This window comes from Mytilus edulis, chromosome 14 (genome assembly GCF_963676685.1).
Source record: "Mytilus edulis chromosome 14, xbMytEdul2.2, whole genome shotgun sequence".
Taxonomy (NCBI): domain Eukaryota; kingdom Metazoa; phylum Mollusca; class Bivalvia; order Mytilida; family Mytilidae; genus Mytilus; species Mytilus edulis.
The window spans coordinates 40,367,559-40,388,505 of NC_092357.1; the positions used below are offsets into that span (position 1 = coordinate 40,367,559).

Below are 20,947 nucleotides of genomic sequence, written 5' to 3' on the forward strand. Positions count from 1 at the left end.
CTATAAAATAAATTATGAGAATTCACATTTTAGAACCTATCAGTTAACGTCAGGTCTATTGAAACACATACTTAGTCAATAATACCATTTTAATCCAAAATTAGCATGAATCATGGACAAACAACAAATGTACAAAATAAGCGTGCATTGTAGTAAAACAAAATATCATACCCCTCATATTTACAGCAATGTTCATCGAATCTATTTGTTATTTGTGTTTATATGATCAAAATAAATGAATTATAAATTCTCAGATATATTTCTAGTATATAATAATCACATTCATCTCTTATCGGATTTACGTGTACATTGTATAATTATGTTTTTCTGTTCTTTAAACGAATCAATAGTTCTAAATATAAGAGTTTTCTGCAATGTAGGAAAATAATGCCCTACTATTACTGATTACAAAGAAAGGAATACATGAGTTAACATTTCTCACTAACATATATTCCACTGTATTTTCAAGTTTTAATTATTGAAATGCACGATATGCCATTGCTTGAGCTAATTGTCATCGACTTTACCGTTTTTACAAAAACAGTATCTTTTATGTGTAAGTTCATTGACACCACACTTGAAGAGGTTGTGTACCAACCATGGACACTTTTTGGTGGAAATATGTCTGAAATGCGATTATTGTTCCGTAAAACTTCGTAGTGTGATTCATCTGTGTTTGAACTGATTACTACAGATATAACATAAAATCCAGAAACTTTGCATGTGAATTTTCCGGTAGACTTGAATGACGCAAGATCAATGATTCCTGTAGAAGCTTTGATGGTTTGAAATTTAATAACTGTTTCTGTGGACAACTTTTTGGTTCCAGGAAAACATGCATATAATCCGACTGCAATAGAAAGGAATAATTGTATAGTCACAGTATCATACTAAATAGATAATCATAGTAGTCCTTTGTTAATGTATGTATTAATGTCGTTTTGTTAAGTTTCTTTTGTTAACTATTCTGACATCGGAATCGGACTTCTTTTAAACTGAGTTTTACTATGCGTGTTGTTGTGTGTTTGTTATTCTACATTGGCTAGAGGTATAGTGAAGGGTTGGGATCTTAAAAAAACTTTAAAACCCCGCCGCATTTTTGCGCCTGTCCCAAGTCAGGAGCCTCTTGCCTTTGTTTGTCTTGTATGATTTTAAATTTTAGTTTCTTGTGTATAAATCATGACGTCTATTATCACTGAACTTGTAACATATTTGTTTAGGAGGCAACCGAAAGACCCACCCGGTGCGGGAGTTTCACGCTGCACTGAAGACCCATTTGTGTATATTGTTGTATACGCTATGGTCGGATTGTTGTCTTTTTGACACATTCCACATTTTAATTCTCAATTTTATCAATACGTAATTGTAATCAGTTTTGATAGATGTGTGATAGATACCGATCTTTTTTAGTGTAATAATGATAAGGTTGAATGCATATCCTTGAATAAAGTCGGAATCTCTAAAAATGTTGACTTCATTGAACTAACACACTTTGTATGTTCCAGTTAAGTCAGTAGCCTGCCGTTAAGTAGTTGTCATTAGTTGATGTCTGTCATATTTGTGTTTGGTTATAATGTTGGCATAATGCAGGTATTTGATTTGGTTATATGATAGCCTTAGATCTATAGCGAACTATACCGTATGTGTTTTGTTTATTGACAAGGCCGCTTCCGCGACGATTAGGGGCTTATCTCTACCTCATTTTTGTTTAAGCAGATATATGTCTAATTAGCTATCTTAATATTGTATCTCTTTCTTTTTATTTTATCACGTGCATACATAATCACAAGTGATTTAGTTTTGTTCTGTTTGCAAAATCAGGTGATTGACAAACAAAAACAAAATTATACTAAGATTTTTATTTTTCATCGAAGAATTTCAACATGCCTCTCTTTGAAGAAAGTTTTGATTACGTTAAAGCTAAAAATGAAATAAGTTCCAAATAATGTTTGCTTTCAAGGACTTATCATTATGTGGAATACTATAAACATTAACGTACACACAAGCACACCCATGGTCTTTGTGATTGTTTGAAAAAAAAGTCTGCTAGTCGAGGACGTCTATTTATTTAGATTTACAGATGTCTTTAGAATGAATGTGTCAATTTGAAATTGTTATGTGATAATGGATTTATTAATTTATTAATTTATTCATTTTTGAACCTGAGTCACAAATATCAAAAACTTTCGGAAATTTGAGTCTTGAAAACTTTTCGACTCAATATTTGTTTTTACCTTTTTACCTTTTTTCTTTTTTTAATAAAGCATTACTGCTACACAGTTTTAATCTGGTATGTATGATGAGTTTATTTAAACTAGTGTTTGCGTAAAGTTGTGAGACCATTGTTTGTCTACCTTTTTATTCTTTTTGGTGGTTTTATTATGTGTAAAAGACTTGCGTTTTTACTGTTGGAATATTTTCATTTTTATTTTCTATTTTTGTTTTTCCTATTTTCTTAAAATAATGATCGTAATTGACAAAAATAATCATATTCGTAATGCAATTTGTTGTTTATGGTAAAATCAAAACTATAACAGTTCACATTAAAAAAGGCACTAGTAGAATACCGCTTTATATTAAGTCATATATCGATCGAGAGAAAACAAATCCGGTTGAAATTTGCTTATAAATAAATGGCGTATATTATACTTTTCAGGTCCCTGTGAGTTTTTAAATTGTCCCCGGTTGGTTAGTTTTTACAAACAAGAGGGACCCACAAAGGTTACATTTTTAAACGATAAGTGTTGATTATAAAGATTTAAATTTTTGAAGTATAACAAAGTGTGTTCGAAAGTTTGATTTATCTTTGTAAAACATTGTACATTGTACAAAAGTATTTCAGACATATTATGTAATTAATTATCGATTAAATAGAAAGTAAGAACAGATTTACATTGTAAGGGAACGATCATTCATTAAAAATTAATGGTAAGGGGTGTCATTAAAATGTTTGCAATAGTTACACATAACAAAGGAAAATAAACATGTATACCGTATTGTCTCAAATTGGCGTCCTTGCATGAACAAATGTAGATAAATGTACTAGATAGACCATAATGACCGGAATTACCACCTTTATTTTTAATTAAAAAAAATCTAAATACGGTCACTTTTAGCATATCTTGTCGGCACCTACTAATTGTCAAGGATTTTTATACTCAAAGAAAAGTTTGAACAATTCAATTTTGATCAAGTTAACTAGAAAGGTCAAACTTAAATGGCGTTTAACTTCGTAGAATTTCGCAAACTGAAACTAAAATCATTCCTGTTTTGACGGATGTTGCATTGATTAAAGAGGATAACTAAACAATTATTACAAGAAGTACCTTTCCCGTTTTCTTTTATTATTTTTCAAGTGCAATTTTAGTGTTTCTTTATATAGGTGCCTTTTTGGACATTTGCGGGTTACACTTTGATACACTTGAACTAAATTGGCCGAACACTTACGTTTTTCCACTATTGAGCCAAGGGAAAAAGATTCAGTCGTTTGGACTTTCTGATTATTGCATAATAAAATGTCATAATCACTTATCTCTTTCAAAAAGAAGTAAATGTAATTCTCTGTTTATACTAAAATGTATTATATTTGAAATTATTTTAAACGTACGATGGGTAAAAGTAGATTCTTTTACTTTTACAAAGATAAATTAAGTAGAGTATTAAGTTTAGATTTTATACTTGATCATTTTAAAATTAAAAAGTAAGTTACTTTTACTTTTCAATTACTGAGGAATCTACAATTTTCAAATTTCTCATGAACTTGTTGAAATAACTTTTCAAAAAGTGAATTCAATTGGTCAGTGGGAAAGTAATTCAACAACTAAAGAAAGAATAGGGGAATGTTTAGCTGCATATAGATATAGAATTAACTTTGTTTGAGATATTAAATTAAATTGATTTTATCTAAATATCGATGCAGCAGCGAAAAGTTATTTCTCAAAAAACGAAAATGGCTTATACAAAAGCACAAATATCCATATACAAAAAGCTCATTTCATCATTTTACAATAAACCCTGTAATGCTTATTTTACGAAAAAGCGCAAATGTCATACTAAAACAGGTTTATTCATTATAAAATGTGTTTTCACATTTTGATGAAAATAAAAATACGTACCGTCTTTTTGCTCCGAAATAAAATTTTGAATCATCTTATTTGAGGCTCTTTCGACCTTATTCATCTGGAGATGAATCGACTGGTTAAATTGTTTTCTGTCTTGCTGGATAGTCGATTGTAAATGGTTAATGACATTTTCATTATTATTCTGGAACTCTCCGAATTTCGTTGATAAGGAATCTAAAACATTTTCAACTTTCTTTTCCGATTGGAGATATATATTTGTCACAGTTTCCTGATAAGAATCATTAAGTTGTATTTTCTCCTTGTTAAATCGTGCCCGCTCTTGCTGTAGAGTAGATTGTAAATTGTCGAACACATTTTCTCTTTTTTGCTGAGATTCGTTGAATTCTTCCATTTTAGTCGATAACGAATCCAAAACATTTTTTACCTTACTTTCCGATTGAATATATATTTGGTCAATAGTTTCCTGGACGGAATAATTTAGTCGTATATGTTCCTGGTTGAGTGTTTCACGCATTGATACTAAAAATGTTTCTGTTTGCTCCTTGGCATCGTCAATTTTATCCAGGTTTGATCGAACTAACTTTTCCCAAGTTTTTATTTTTTCTTCAAATACTTCCATCTTATATTCAAAACGAACAAGTTTTTCCAGTATTTTTTCTTCAAAATGATATTTTGAACATTGTAAGGATGATTCCAAATTGGATCCTATTGAACTACCATAGGAACCAGCATAGCACATATAAATGAAGCTAAAAATCATACACACGGCCATTGCTACGATTTGTTTGCCTAACATACATGTAATGCTGCTAGAAAAACATATTCCAACGAATTTATACGTTTATTTCTATCAAGTTTCAGCTGCCGTAATTTTTTGACGAAATAAATTTTAAGAAATAAATTGAAAACATCACTTTTTATTTAAATAATTTTGATCGACGGAATAGCTTTGCGCATTAACATGTCCATCTTAATGTTTATTTAGACTTTCGATTTGAGGAATTCAAGCACTAATTGGTTAAATATGCTTGATATCATATATTTTATCTTAGATAATTTGTTAAATAACTATACACACCAACATGTCTATCGCAATTTCTATTAAGAATTTAGATTTGAAAAGTTGCAACAAAAAAGTCAGTTTTAAAGTGTTCGAAATCATACATTTCAAATCTAAGATGACATTTTATTATCTTGCACGTGTTTTTTTGTGTAAGTTTCTCTGTGCAAAATATCATTATAGTTAACACAGTGATACTAAATTTCTACGGCTGTCGAAATTTCATCTTTTAAAACGTTTGAGTTACAATACTATGTCAGACTGTATTTCTCCTTGGACAATCAAAACCAGTACACAAAGAAAATTTGATACTTCAAACTGACATTCGTAATATATACTTTGAGATCTTTCTGGTTCATTATGACTTTATAAATTTCTATTTGATCAATCTACGTGTGTATGTATAACAAATTTCGTTGTTGGGGGTCTAAATACAGCACAAACAACATTTTCCAAAAGACCAAAAAAGTAAAAAAGGATATTTTAACAAAACGCATTTGACTAACAGGTCGAACTGGTGTTCTTAAATCCTGCTGACTGCCTTTGACGATTGCCGAATGAATTGATCACAAGACATAAAATAAAATGAATCTTTATATATAAATTTAATACTAATACAAAATTAATAAACTTGCGGAAAAGATGGTTTACCACAAACATGCAGATAAATGTGAATGCCTACTCAAATCTAATCTGTTAGAAAAATAGAATGTTTACAGAATAGTGTCCACCATGCACTTGCACTGCAATTCAATTACTTAGAATAGTAGAATAGAATGATATACAAATGGATGAAAATCATATAAACATGTAACTGTAATATAAATAAGGTATAACAACAATCACTACAATATAATAGTTAATACGGTGAGATTGAATTTCCTATCATTTATTCATCATTGATTTCACGCACGAACTGGTCTCTTGACAAAAATATATATCTCAGTACATTAACCTCAGTTTCAGGTATAGACATGTGATTTTTTTTTCTGAGACAAGTGGTTTTGATCATCCACAAAAACTTGTGGGCATCCGATGTTCAGTACTTTAGTATTTTGATTTTCTATTAATGGATTATAATATCGAAAGAACTTTTATTAACACGTTAAAATCCGGCTTGACAGATGTTAAACACTGCCAAATTAATCACCGCTTCATTTAAATAAAAATTTGAGTCGTATTCCTTCTTTTTGGAACTAAATCAAAAGTAATTTCATTTCATTACATTTCGTAACCTTTTATTTTAATCAAATAGTTAGATGCCTCTGTATTGACCCTCACAATTACATGTACCAATAAATAAATCGAAAATGAACTAAAAAAGTTCTAATTATAAGCTATGACTCATTCAACTGTTCTCGAATTGGGTTTTAAGTGTTTGATCCGAACGTCACTAAAAAGTTTTTTCGATTCTTTTTATTTATTTATTTTTAATGAAATAAAATTGAGAATGGAAATGAGGAATGTGTCAAAGAGACAACAATCCTACCATAGAGCAGACACCAGAAGAAGGTCACCAATGTGTCTTCAATGCAGTGAGAAACTCCCGCACATCTCATAAATAGTCACTATGGTAAGCTCTTTTGCACATCAAACGCATGCAAAAATACATAAAACTCATATGATACTTTCTTCAAAACGAAATGTACAATGTAGTTCTGTTGATATTCAACAAGATAACAAACTTTCAAAGGTACTTTAACAAATTTTTTGTGATACATTTCGTTTAACACAATTCGACAGTTTAGTGTTCTTTTCTCTTATCGACAAAATTCTCAAGATCCTCAATTTCAACAAAGTCTTCTTCGTCACTGGCCGGTCCATTACGGGAATCGACGAGACGTGGCTCCTGCAGAAACAGTTACATCGGCGTATACAGTTCTGTTTTCAATACCTATGATATGCACAACATCTTGTGCGGTAGATGGCGGGAAAATAACATCTGCATAATTAAATTGTCTTGTCTGAAACAAAAATGACACGTTATACTATAAAATAAAAAGATGAAGGCATGGTTACAAATGAGACAAACTAACATTAAAATGTAAAGATCTCCACATTATTTGGTCAATAAGAACATTAATTTTGATATATTTTTTCCGCGTTATGTAAATTTAAAACTCTTTCGAAATCAGAGACAAAAATAACATAGTGCATGCAAAGGTCAACATTCAGTCTTAACAATATACCATACTTGTTCGGACCTTTATAACTTACTTTACGGAAATGGTCTCATTGATGGAGGCCACGTATTGATCTGTGTTTGATTACTAGCATGTCCCATATCTATGGCGCAGAGTTCATATCAATTCCATACATGCTCCGCAATACTGCACTTAATATTGAGTGTAGTGTTACAAAGTATTGAACGGAACGGATATGTGATCTCTGCGCCGGAGATTGACATGTCCCTACCGAACTATACGGAATGTGCGTTGCTAATTGATGAAGAATAATTGACTAAGACAGCACGGTAACCTGTATACCAATTTGATTACACTCATGACCTTTAGTCTTTAACGGTTGTCATGTAATGCATTCACATCTTTTTTTTAATAAATAGTTCGTTGATGATTATTTTGTGAAATGGATTGATAGTGATTATGATGATGATAACACATGCTATTCGAATTATCTTACCAATGGGACAATATTCTGTTCTTGAGCATACGATCCTAGGTTGTAATCTGTTAAAAAAGGAATTTTCAAAGTTATTTCCCAGTGCTTTTTTATTTAGAAAAGTATCGTTTAATTCAAATATTTCTGTGAGCAAATTGACGAATTATACCACCAGAAAAGTAATTAGATAAACAGATTTAATCTTCAAACTTTTAATGAATATGAACAATTGTTTATATTTACAATGTGTATGGGCGTTTTTCAATAAAAGTGTGAATTGCAGACCTAAAAAAAATGGAAAATCAACTTGTCTAAACTGTATTTCAAGAGTTATTTTGAACTCCTCTATTATAGACCTGCTTGAAAATAAAAAATGCAATCTTAAATACTCTTTAAAATGATATAATGTTCATAATTTATGAACTGTTTCGTAGGGGACTTTTGTCCACTACGAAACTACTTATAAACGCATATCTTGTTGCATTTTTATGTCTCCCATTTACATTTCAGTTTGTTTTACTTTTTATACATGTACTAGAAGGATTTCATTTTTATCTGAATTGGAGAACCATTTTTTTATCGATAAAGATTAGACAGTACTTAGCATATGAAGGTACAACTCATATTACGAAGTGGACATTTTGATGAGTTTAGAAGTTAACAAAACCGTTTCTTAGTGGACAAAAAGTTTCGTAGTTGACAAAAAGTTTCGCAGTGGACAAACCGTTTCGTAGTAGACATCAACCCTTTTCTATGTTGATTTAAACATACTTAAAATGACATGAAACTAACCCTTGTCATTTGTTTTGAACGAATGTAATTGTAAAAAGAGTAACAAACGACTGCATGGTAGTGGTAGTGTCCACTACGAAACATTTGTCTCCCATAATTGTTTCGTAGGTGACTGTTTCGTAGTGGATATATTCACATGTTTTATCTCCCCCCACAAACCCTATATTGCAATAGTTACAAGAATGATTCTATTCATCAAAGCGCGTACTAAGCTGTACACTGATATTTTTTTCATAATTTTAAAACCAGATACTGAAGAAGGTTTGACCCGTTTCGTAGTAGACATCAACAAAAATACGGTATCACTCTGGTCCATTCGATGTGCCCAATTTCTTTTTGCCAACAATTTTACTGCCGTTATAAAAACTCCACTTCATTTGTAAGACCCTAATGTTGATATTTCTTGCAAACATAAATTTTATAAAATTGTTTATAATAATTAGCAAAATTTAATGACTTCGTTTCGTAGTGGACATTTTTTCAGGACTGTCAGGGACACACCTTCTAAAATAAAAAATCCTATGTTAAAAGCTGTTTATTAAGATATGTTGGCTCTAAACATACTTTTGAATAGTCCAGTCGATTAGTTCAGATTTTAAGCAAAAATGCTCAGAATGTGGTAAAAGCATGAAATTTGGCCAAACAGTAGTATAGGTCATGTAAACCATTTTCAGCTATAGACCCACTTCGAAATTTGAAATTGGCGGGAAAGGCGGCCAGTTTTAAAATGACGGACGTTTGATTTTGAAAAAATACTATAAAAATTCATAAAAATCATATCAATATAGATATTGACATGAAACCTGGTAAAAACAGTGATAGCGCTGACACCAATTGCATTGTTGAACAAGATTTTACACATATATAATGGCGGCCATCTTGAAAAATCTTGAAATTGAAAGTTAAGCCAAAATAGGTAGATCTCCGAATTCAAAATGATGAAAATAACTATTTAGTTGATACTAATTATTTGGAAACCACTCTGGCAAACATAATGATATCATACCATACAAGTAATGTCATAAGAATATCATCAGTTTAAATGCTCTCAATTAACATTAACAATATCACACAACAATGAGTTCTTTATGATCTGTTAAACAATTCAATAGCTTTCTCGTTCTATTATGTCAATTCACATTGTCCTCAAAATTTACATATAGTAGTACAATTTAAAAGTGTCTTGAAACATTTGCATGGTCTTCTGCAAAATAATTATTAAGTAAAAATAACATTTATTTTTACCTTTTTTTACCATATTTCAGAGTATGAAAGTTGAACAGGCGGTCTAGGTACATGTCATTTTGGTTATTTTGAACCATTGAGGAATCAATATCTTATTAATACTTCTAAAAATAATATGTTCGTTTGCTTAATAATGTTAAATCTAATTCAATGTACTGACTGCAGAAAATATCACATGTAAAAGAGGGACGAAGGACACCAAATGGACAGTCAAACTCATAAATCTAAAACAAACCGACAACGCAATGGCTAAAAATGAAAAATACAAACAGAAAAACAATAGTATACATGACACAACATAGAAAACTAAGGAATAAACAACACGAACCCCACCAAAAACTAGGGGTGATCTCAGTTCCGGAAGGGTAAGCAGATCCTGCTCCACATGTGGCACCCGTCGTGTTGCTTATGTGATTACAAATCTGGGAAATAGTCTAATTGTAAAGATCAAACACATTTTTGTAAAAGAAATCACGTTTTTTTTTAAAAACGCCCATATAATTGCCTTACCGATAACTTCTGCGCTAGTTCGAACAGGTGTTGTTAGAAAAGCTACCGACTGAGTTTGATACACAATGTTTTCAACAGGCACTGGTTGTCCTAGGATAAGAATGAAAAAAAAACATTAGTTGGGGTACAGACCTTGTGAAAGGTGAAAAACAAAACAACTATATAACAACAAAAAAAACATGCAAATAGTTGATATACAAAACAAAAAGATACACTACCCCCCTTTTACGTATTTGTGCATTTAAATGCATTGCAAATGATCAAAGTTTTCACACTAATATCAGAAAACATTACTATCGCGTAGTTTACCATTTAGTACTTGCATAGACAAATTCTTAGTTGTGTGCGAAAATGTCTCTATTAATTTAATATAAATAAACTCATCATAGATAACAGGATTGTTATTTTATATCTTTATAATATATGATTATTTCAAACGTGTACTCGATTGACGAATGTGATTTAATATGTCAGTTATTTGCCGCAGTTCTTTGGTACATCATCAGATTCACATGACATTAGTTATACGAGCCAAATCACTGTCTGGAATGTGTGTTTCTTGAATATTCTTGCTTATATTGTGTATAGAACAAAGACTTAGTATAAAAGAACACATACAGACTATTTTAAGACACATGTTTCATAGACACAAATCAAAAAGTTAACATATTCTAAAAGAATTTATCTAGAATAATTTAGAGCTATATTGGTGTCCTTTTGTTAAAAAAAAATATTCGGATTTTTTTTTATCTCAATAAAGACAATAGTTTACCTTCTATCGAAACTGACTCTGAGATATCCTCCGATATTCTAAAAAAGCAGAAATTAAAACCAACATAACAAAGTGTACACCAACAGAGTATACGAAAAAAGGATATATAAGATATATTATAACTTGATATATCCCTGATAAGTCTTTTGTTAAAGCGCCAAGGTTATGTGTAACAGATCTGTGTTCCAAAGAAAAGGTGTAATTAAAAATGCTAGATTGGGAAAAAAATGGATATCAAACAGTTGTTTCAAAATTTATGTTGATAAGCTCATTACCGCTTACCTTCTATTTCTTTTTCTTCTCAGGAAAACTGTAAAAAGAAATTAACGTGTATTATAAATCTGCATGGACTAAACATATATTTGTTGATTTTTTAGCAATAGTACTGACAGTGGCGTTAAAAATAAATAAAAAACAATAAATATATATCTCAGTATGTGTGTAATTGCATTTAACCAACATACATTCTTCCACATTTGTAATTTACTCACTACTAAATTTTACATATGGCTATGCAGATGAACAAGTCCAGACCAATATGCAATGTTTTAACTAGCTTATTTGAATAAATAAGTTACAGAAATATGGAGACTGAACATTCAAATAAATATCGTAGAATCATTTGATATCAATGGATGTCAAAACATAATTACGAAACAACACACGCAGATGTGTACGAGCAACGTTGACCTGAAAAAAGTACATAAATTCATCTAACTGTCAATTTTGCAAGGGAGAGTTATATTGATTGACTTATAACTGCATAATGTCCAGTGGCAAACAGTTCATGCATGCTAAGGACAAGGGAAAAATAGAAATCTGATACATTTTTATGATTTCTTAATTTATCATTGAGAAAATTTAGAAATGCCTGTTACAATTGATGTATTGAAGCAATGTTTCCTGATCTGATAGCATAAAGTGTGACTGATATAGGTTCACTTTGGTCGTCTACTGACCGACAGTAATAATTTAGCCACAATGGGGCGTTCAATCGGCTGTGCAGAATGTACAAGTTTGCAGCCACCTTCGATGAGGACTATTAAATACGATGTTTCGTGTAAAGATAGAACCATACTCTCTGCACATTAGAACTCCTTGCAATCACGCATTGAATGGTCAGTAGATGGCCTGTTGCAAGGAAAAAGTTTGTCCATATCCAATGCACTTTAATTATAGTGGCAAAATAAATTCCTCCGACTTTTATCCCGGCAAATTCTGTAATTGGAACTACCCATTTTTTGTATTGCTAATTACTAGTTATCGTCCTTAAAATGCATGATATACTTGCCACTGGACGTTTAACAACCAATAACTAATCAATCCTGATATAATGTTAAATTTAAGTTTCCGTTAAGCAAACAGCAGTAGTATCGACCAAGTGCTAGTTGGTCAAGATAACACTTTTTAAATTCAACCGCCCCTAGAGAAATACACAAACTAATTTAACTAATTCATCTTATAACTCCACTTTTATTCAATAGAATGTTACCTGCTGCTCCTAAGATTGGGACACAAATTACCACCATTATCGAGAAGACAATTATTGCAACTGTTGTATTCTTGATTTTCTTCACTTCTTAAGTTATGAAATAAATCGTATAAATGAAATGAATAAAACAATATCTTATGATTACATGTACACATAAAGCTACTGTTTTGTTTTATATTCTTGTTCTTAAGCAAGACATTTATATCATGTGAAGACTAAAGCAATATGGCAATTACAAGTTGCACTTAATTTATCATATTCAAACATTTTAAAGTTAAACTTTCCCGCCTCCGCTAAAAAAGTTATTATATCCGTTTGTTCATGTTGTTATCTAGTTTAGCTGTAAATATAAATGTATACTGCAACCATACTATTTACTTAGGCGAACAACAAATTTGTCATGCATATTCTAGGGTAAACGTCACATGTATTTTTCTTAAAGTTTTCTTAATGATCCGCTTTCAAGTAATGTTGATTTCTTGAATTATCAAAAAATGACTTGTAAAAATAAAGAGAGAAAAGAAAAAAAAAAAGAAAAAAAATAGTTGTGCTTTATAACAGGATAACAATATTAAGTATACGAGAGAAAAAAATATCTCTACGCAACATTGAAAACTAGAATTTGTTTTACAAGCTAGTTATTTTATTTTTTATTCGAAAACAATACATGCATAATCATGGTTATCAAAATGGTAACATATTATAAATAAGATTTAGAAATTTAAACTTTCAAATTGAAGTACACAATTATGTCACTACAGCTTACCTAAATCGAATTGGACATATGTTATATACACTACAAAACTACTATTACCATAACCATTACACAGTGTTACAGTATATTCCTGACGGCTACTCTTAATAGATGTGTTGAGGCTCAAAACAATTTCCCTGGTTTCGACAGATATTTCAGTTCTGTGGAAGACCATAGTACTGTTAATAGGTGTCATCTGCATGGAAGCTGCTATTTCTTTATTTTCACTTTTAACATGATAACTTTCTATCTCTGTGGTACTGTATACAATGAATGTCATATTTAATATCTTTCCTGGTTGCCCATACTGCTTACGTTCATTTTTTGTCACAAATACAGGCGGTCCTTTTAAAAAAAGTAATTTCGTCATTTGGATAATCGCATGAAAACGTACAAAATAAAACGAGCAAAACAACATGTTATCAATAATATAGTAATAGAATAAAATCTGTTTCATCTACATGTATGATAAGAAAAAGTAAAAAGACATTCAAATTTTTTTTTCGAATTTTACAACAGACTTTACGTTATGATGTTTGTTCATTGTTGTAGATCGTGCGGTTACCTCTATTTCCTCAAATCCTAGCAATTTGGGCTCTGGTGGATATTTGTCTCGTTTGCAATGATACCGCTTCTCAGAATTGTTTGTTTTTGAAAGTATTATGTCTTTACTGACTGTTACCTAGTGAGTTTCTATGTAGCATGTATGTGCCGGCGTAGTTATAATCCTGATATAGCCATATCTGAATTAGATATTATCGATGGAATATGCGTAATATATGCTTCTGAACGTTTATCAAACATCAAGAAATCAATGAACACATTTTTCTTAAGTGATCCGAGTATTGAAACACTTTTGTTGCTAAACCGTTGATCTATACAAGTATTTAACCAGCTTCTAAATATATCCAATAATCATGAATCACCAAATATAATCATGCAAATATACACCCCTCTTGTTTGTTGCTAGACGGAATAATGTTTATGGTTTCTTTAGCCAAACACATGCTTCGGGACAGGACGACAAGGGCGGAGTCGAGTGTATCTGCTTCAGTTTTACTTTTAGCAAAACATGTTAAGATATTGAAATGAATGTAAGTGTAGGCATGACAGTATCCTTGTTTCCAGTGCTACATTCTTGTACGTTCCAGGTATAAGATGATAGCTATACGTTATTTTATTTTTGTATTTGTGTATTAACATACTGAATATTGCGATCGGGAACCAGTCTAGCATGGCGTAATCTGCTTGTTACATAAACAAGGGTAGTATGCAAAAAAATATACATCGGGCAAAGCATTATGAAAATATGCATGTGTATTTGTTTTGATTTTTTGTTTGTTGTATTTGTTGGTGAACAAATCAGAACGATCAATTTTGTTTGAATTTATAAAGAATAATATGCGTTGAAGACATTTAGATGATCATTGTGAAAAATATTACCATTTGACATAACAAACGTCTTTCCGGTCTGATAAATATTGTCAAAACTATCAGCTACTCTATTTGACGCCGTACATACATATATACCGTTGTCCTGATACCTTTCCATCTTATTTGCAATTGGCGGTAAAGTAACTTTGCCATCATGAAAAGGATTTAAATATCTAATGTGTTCTCTGAAATGTGAAATATGCTGCCATCGACCATAGAAATATTGTGCAGGAACGCCGTATGCTAGACACTGCAGAGTTCTTGAAACATCTGTATCAGCAAACTGTATGTGTTGATCAGAAATATTTGGCGGATCTAAAAAAAAAAAAGTAAGAGTTATTTAACTCAATATCGTGAATATTCTTTTTTCTCTCTCATTAAAATCGACCAGAATTGAAATATCGAAAATACCATACGGTTTACATTAATAATCCTTGTGTTATAAGTATCCTTTATGGTTATTTATAAGTAGTTTTTTCCCCTGTACTTGTTTATACATTGAAAGATACAAGTTCTATTATTTACCATTTCAGGATAATATAGACATCAAATACATTTGAACCATATATCGAAATGTATGTTCCCCTTTTCAGTTTTAATCCTTTACTGAGACGCTTTATTATAAGTGGGCTTTGTTAAACACGGTTAGTTTTGCTATCGTTTCGAGAAAAATACTTGGATAAACACAAAACATGAAAAAAATTCGAAAGTTTGATAATTTTTCATTTTGTGAAATTAATAAAGACAACAGTAGTATACCGCTGTTCGAAATCAATAAAAAAAAATGGGGAAAAAAATCCGGGTTACAAACTTAAACTGAGGAAAACACATCAAATATAAGTGGAAAATACGACAAAAGATAACACAACATTAAAATGTAACACACAGAGAAACGAACTATAATATGACAGTGGCCCATTTATTGACCTGGTACAGAACATTTTAAGAAATAAATGGTGGGAGGAACCTGGTTTTGTTGCATGCAAATCATGCCTCTTTTATGGCAATGTTAAATATAACATTAAAATAAACATTACATGACAGGACTACAATACAAATACATGGGAGAATATGTAGGAAAGAGAAACACACGAATAATAGTTAATAATTAAACTGATATTGCATTCAGGAGAGGTATCTCGGGAACATATCATTCTTGCTTAGAATTCTCATTCTCCTTGCCGCACAGGAAATGTATGGTTTTTTTCATGTGATATACCTTTTTGAAATTAATCAATCAAAGAAACAGAATAAAAAATATCGACTATACAAATTTTGAACTTACATAAAACTGTAACAATGATTACATCATTTACAGTTCCAATCTCGTTTTCTTCAAAACATTTGTAACTACCGCTATCACCACGACTGATATTTGTAATTGCATGACACAAGGCTTTTGTATTATAATTTCTAGATACGACTCTACCATTCATAACCCACCACATTTCTGTTGTTGGTGGCCGACTCTCGGAGCTGCAGCATAATGTTACAGATTGTCCCTCAACAGCACTGTTTGGTCTATAGTTCATAGACAAATGCGGTTCATCTATAAAAATATGATATGGGATGAGTAGACAAGGCTTATATCAATAAATGATAAGTAGTGGTATTGTCCTTTCATATTAAAAATAGGAAAACAAAATTGTGTTCTGGAAAAAATCTGAAATGGTTCAACAGACAAACTGAACAAATTAATAATGATCATGAAAGATTGAAATAAATTCATAAAATACATGTTAAAACTACCTGTTGTTATTGTTTGCATTTATTTTAGCAAAGACCACTTGCAGTAGGTTCTTAGTGATAAGTATGGAAGACTTGATTATGTTAATAGACCACTAGTCTAAATACCAGATGATAAGATAGTCGGTAACATACATTTGTTACAAAATGTTTTAGTGACTTATACGATATATGCTATGTATGGGGCCAGTAAATTCAATACTTCGCTCTTTTCCCATTTGAAATTTACTGACCCAAGATATATATATTAATCTTATGGGATATGACTCATACATGTATTACATGTTAATGTGTCCAAGTGAATTGCATTAAAGCTGGCTTATTGATTCAAGTGTAACATGTACATTTTTTTCGTTTTGTCAAGATATCTAACACGTGGTCTATTATGAATGTCAAAGGAAGCTTTATTCCATAGGATGACCATTGCTAAAACTAATATGTTTTATTGTTACAGTGTGGTCATCTTCCATCGATAACTAGGTACAATTTCATGATCAGAACACCACTATAAATAGTATATTCGATCATTCCATCAACATAAGACTTTTCCCTGTTAATTTAAGGCAAACAACGAAAAACAAATTTCACAGAACTAACGACTACTTAACTACAGAATCCTGACTTAAGACTGTTTGTTTGTGAACTTTTATTGCTACAATGGCTATCATCGCCCACCCTACCGTAGCCTTTAACAATGGTGTAACAGCACAACATAAGAACTCAATGTAACAATCAGTTGAAATTTTCTCAATTCAAAAGCTCGGGACGAGGGACAAAGACTCATTCAATATTAAGACATCAGACATCGAAACAAGTATGGCATCGGTATAATAGTACGCAGTTCCTGAAATCATTTACAACTAATGAATAAATCATGTTCTCCCAGACTGAAGTATCAAGCAGCATGCACCCGACGTATTTAGGATAAATACACATATATACAGTATGGGAAACTCATGACATAGTACAATCTATTCCTATATATTGAACCCTGAAACTAAATCTAATTGAAATGGAGAAGGCATGAAGAATCGCTACATGTGATACGAGCGAATTGTGTGTATTTTGTATTGTCCTGTTCCAATGAAAACTGTTATTACAACTTTTGTAATAAATATATGTAGAAAATGCAAATTGCATAGCGTCCTGTATTAAATTCCAAATCAAGATTCAAACGTAATTTGTACGTGGTTTGCATTCAAAGAATTCCCTATTTGTATTACATTGAAATGGTATGGTCTTATATGGAAAGCCAAATGTATCATAAATTAAACTTTGCAATTATGAAATTATGTATACAGCACATGTACATTGTGTCTACAGTGTAAATCTGTAATTTTAAAATTATATCTTTGACCTTCTAAATTGTCAAGTTGCACTGCTACAAATTAGAATTGCAAAGTTACAGATTCTTATAATTTTAGGGTATTACTTGCTTTGAGTATGATAACAAAAATTGCAATAATTGTATATCTGCTAATTATATTTTAAATAGAGTGCCTTAAACATTGTGTTAAAGTAGAATTAATTTAGCTAATTTTTTTTTCTAGAATTTTGACGCTATTGTCAAAAATATTCTTTTACCGAAACAATTTGGCCGAGTATATATATTAGTGTTCAACAACAGTAACTCAGATTTTTAGTTCCTTAATCATACATTTGTGAACTAACTACTTTATAGTAAAATAATCTTAAACTGAACTCACATCGTATATCAAGCGTAGCTGAGGTCTTTGATTTTTTACGTCTATAATAATTATACATTTCACAAGAATACATTGAACTGTGATCTTCTTTTCTTGGAATAAAGGAATATACCAGTGTACTTTGACTTGATTCTTTCACGAATCTTCCATTTCTTTTAAGAACTGTTTTTGAACGAAAACCGAATGGACACTGCAGATAAAGAGTTTTGTCTTCTTCTCCGTATATGACTGATGTATTTCTATTTATACTACTTGTACTAATACGGTGTGTTGAACTTAGATACACACAAGCTTTATTAAGAACAGAAATTAAAATTAACGATAAATGAAAAAAATGGCATACATGTACACAACTTTTTAATATTTTTTCCTGTTATGTCAGGCGTTCGATGGCTTTGAACGTATAAGATAAGCAAAATGAGGATGTAAAATTTGATGTATGCCTTTTTGTGCTTCTTCATTACATTTGTTGTTTTTATAGTGATTAAGATGATAACACAATGTTGACTGCTGTACCCCTATTTTTGACATTTTTACTCTTTGAGTATGTTTGTTTTGTTCACGCATCATTGATAATGTAATGGAATTTGATGCGACTTTCATACAAGTAAGAGGTTTAGCTAGCTATAAAACCAGGTTCAATCCACCATTTTCTACATAAGAAATTACTTGTACCAAGTCAGGAATATGACAGTTGTTATCCATTCGTTTGATGTGTTTGGACTTTTGATTTTGCCTTTTGATTTTGGACTTTCCTTTTTGAATTTTCCTCGGAGTTCTGTATTTTTGTATTTTCACTTTTTGATGAAACGATCGAATACACACTTTACGTGACGTAATCAAACAGAGACAGGCTAAATCAATTATACTAATGCTTGAAACATATATCAAGAAATAGGCCGTCCTTTTATGTATTAATTTAGTCTACAAGGAACTTTGCAACGAATACTGTTAATCATCTGTGGTGGAGGGATAAGGAGTCGCTATCTTTTTTTTATAGATTTATTCCAACATTCTAAATTCTCTCTATTTAATCAACCCAATATTCTCTTATTTACCTTTTTTCTCATTATGTTTACCTATATTCCATATAATTAACTCTTTATTCTGTATTCAGTAAACCCCACCCTTACATTCAATGATAGCCAACGAATCAATGGAAATTAGAGGAATAGACAACATATATAATAGTGAATATAGATACCTGTTTCGTACAAAATTAGGATAAGAACCTGGCAGCTGTGTCGTGTACATGTATCAATTTTCTTCATCCTTTGACTATTAAATAGAAGATATAAACACCGTCCCAAATAATGAGGACGACTATATTGACGATGATGTTGACACCAAAGACGTTGATACTTTTTTTTGCTTGTATGCCTTTTCACTACAGTGAACCTGTATCAATACCTGACACAAGTAAATAACAATTTGCGCTGTATTAAGGAAATAATTGTTATTTTACCCCCATGAATTGTCGGAAGGAATACAAATCAATTGGCTATTTTCTATTCAGTATCAAGTGCGTTATCTAGTTCAATTTAATCGAGATGAATCATTATAATATTTAATACTTCCCGTTTTCTTATAAATTGTTATTCACGTTTTTAAGAGGACAAGAGAGGCCAAAGGGATATTCAAACTTATAAATCGGAAATAAACTGACAACACCATGGCTTAAAAATTAAAAAGACCAACAGGCAAACAATATTACAGAAGACACCATAAAGAAAACTATAGACTAAGCAAAATGAACCCAACCAAATACTAAAGGTGATCTGAGGGAGGGTGAGCAGATCGTGGTCCACGTCTGGTCACCGTCGTGTTGTGTTAGTATATATCCGTTAATTATTCTATATAATTCGGTAGGGCACTTTCGGAATGCAGACATTTGGAACATATCTGGTTTCATTTGTGAAACAGATATTCGATAATGATCAACCAACTCGTGATGGCGTCCTTTAGAAAGAAGGGATGATACAACTTCACCCCTTTGAACTCTTGGTTTAATTGCTTCCTTGTGAGCAGCAACCTTTTATCCAGAAAATCATAATAGGCAAAAAAAACTGGAATATGATATGAACTAGGAGATATATACTCCCCGTGCATTGGCTGCTGGACTGTTGCAACATAGATCTAGAAACATCATAATTTGAAAACTAAAATCATCAATAAAGATTTTGAATTTTGCACTTGTTTATCAGTCAAAATCTGCAATATAATTGAAAGAAGGTACAGTGGGTGTTATGACCAATAAAAAAACAAAAGTTACATGCATAAATCAGAATTCAATAAAAAAAAAACTGGAATCTAGACATCAAAAGCATATATACATGATATAAGTGACCTTAAATTGTTTATTTTTAGCTATTTCTTCTTCTATTACTGACAGTTTACATATTATGTATAAAAATTAGCAAAAACGAAGAAAATAATTCGCTACTATCACAATGGATCATTTCCAGCAAGACTTAAAACAAAAAGTTTCAGGCCAATATAGTTTACACCAAAAAGGAAAATACGAGTGAAGATCATTATCAAAGGTTGCGACTCATGATAAAATTGCAATTTCATTTAGAGGCGAAGATTTTCATAAAAATTCTTATTTATAAAAAGACGAAGCACGACAGAAACCAATTGATGGTAATAGCTTATGTTGATCGTTTTGGTCAGGCGATCAGATTCCAAAGTTCATATTTTATATTTGGTATAATATATTGTGTATTGAAAAACTA

The 20,947-nt window shown here is 31.2% G+C and overlaps 1 protein-coding gene across 1 annotated transcript in view; it reads right to left on the minus strand.

The window, feature by feature from the left end:
• Positions 1 to 6,848: 6,848 nt before the first annotated feature.
• Positions 6,849 to 20,947, minus strand: part of LOC139502961 (uncharacterized) — a 32,211-nt gene continuing 18,112 nt past the window's right edge. Inside the window, exons 4-11 of the mRNA XM_071292626.1 lie at positions 14,770 to 15,075; positions 13,339 to 13,671; positions 12,573 to 12,659; positions 11,363 to 11,390; positions 11,081 to 11,118; positions 10,309 to 10,398; positions 7,783 to 7,829; positions 6,849 to 7,106 (exon numbers count right to left, since the gene is read on the minus strand). Coding sequence (XP_071148727.1) covers positions 6,966 to 7,106; positions 7,783 to 7,829; positions 10,309 to 10,398; positions 11,081 to 11,118; positions 11,363 to 11,390; positions 12,573 to 12,659; positions 13,339 to 13,671; positions 14,770 to 15,075 — 1,070 coding nt within the window. The 3' untranslated portion in view covers positions 6,849 to 6,965. The remainder of the gene's footprint in view (positions 7,107 to 7,782; positions 7,830 to 10,308; positions 10,399 to 11,080; positions 11,119 to 11,362; positions 11,391 to 12,572; positions 12,660 to 13,338; positions 13,672 to 14,769; positions 15,076 to 20,947) is intronic.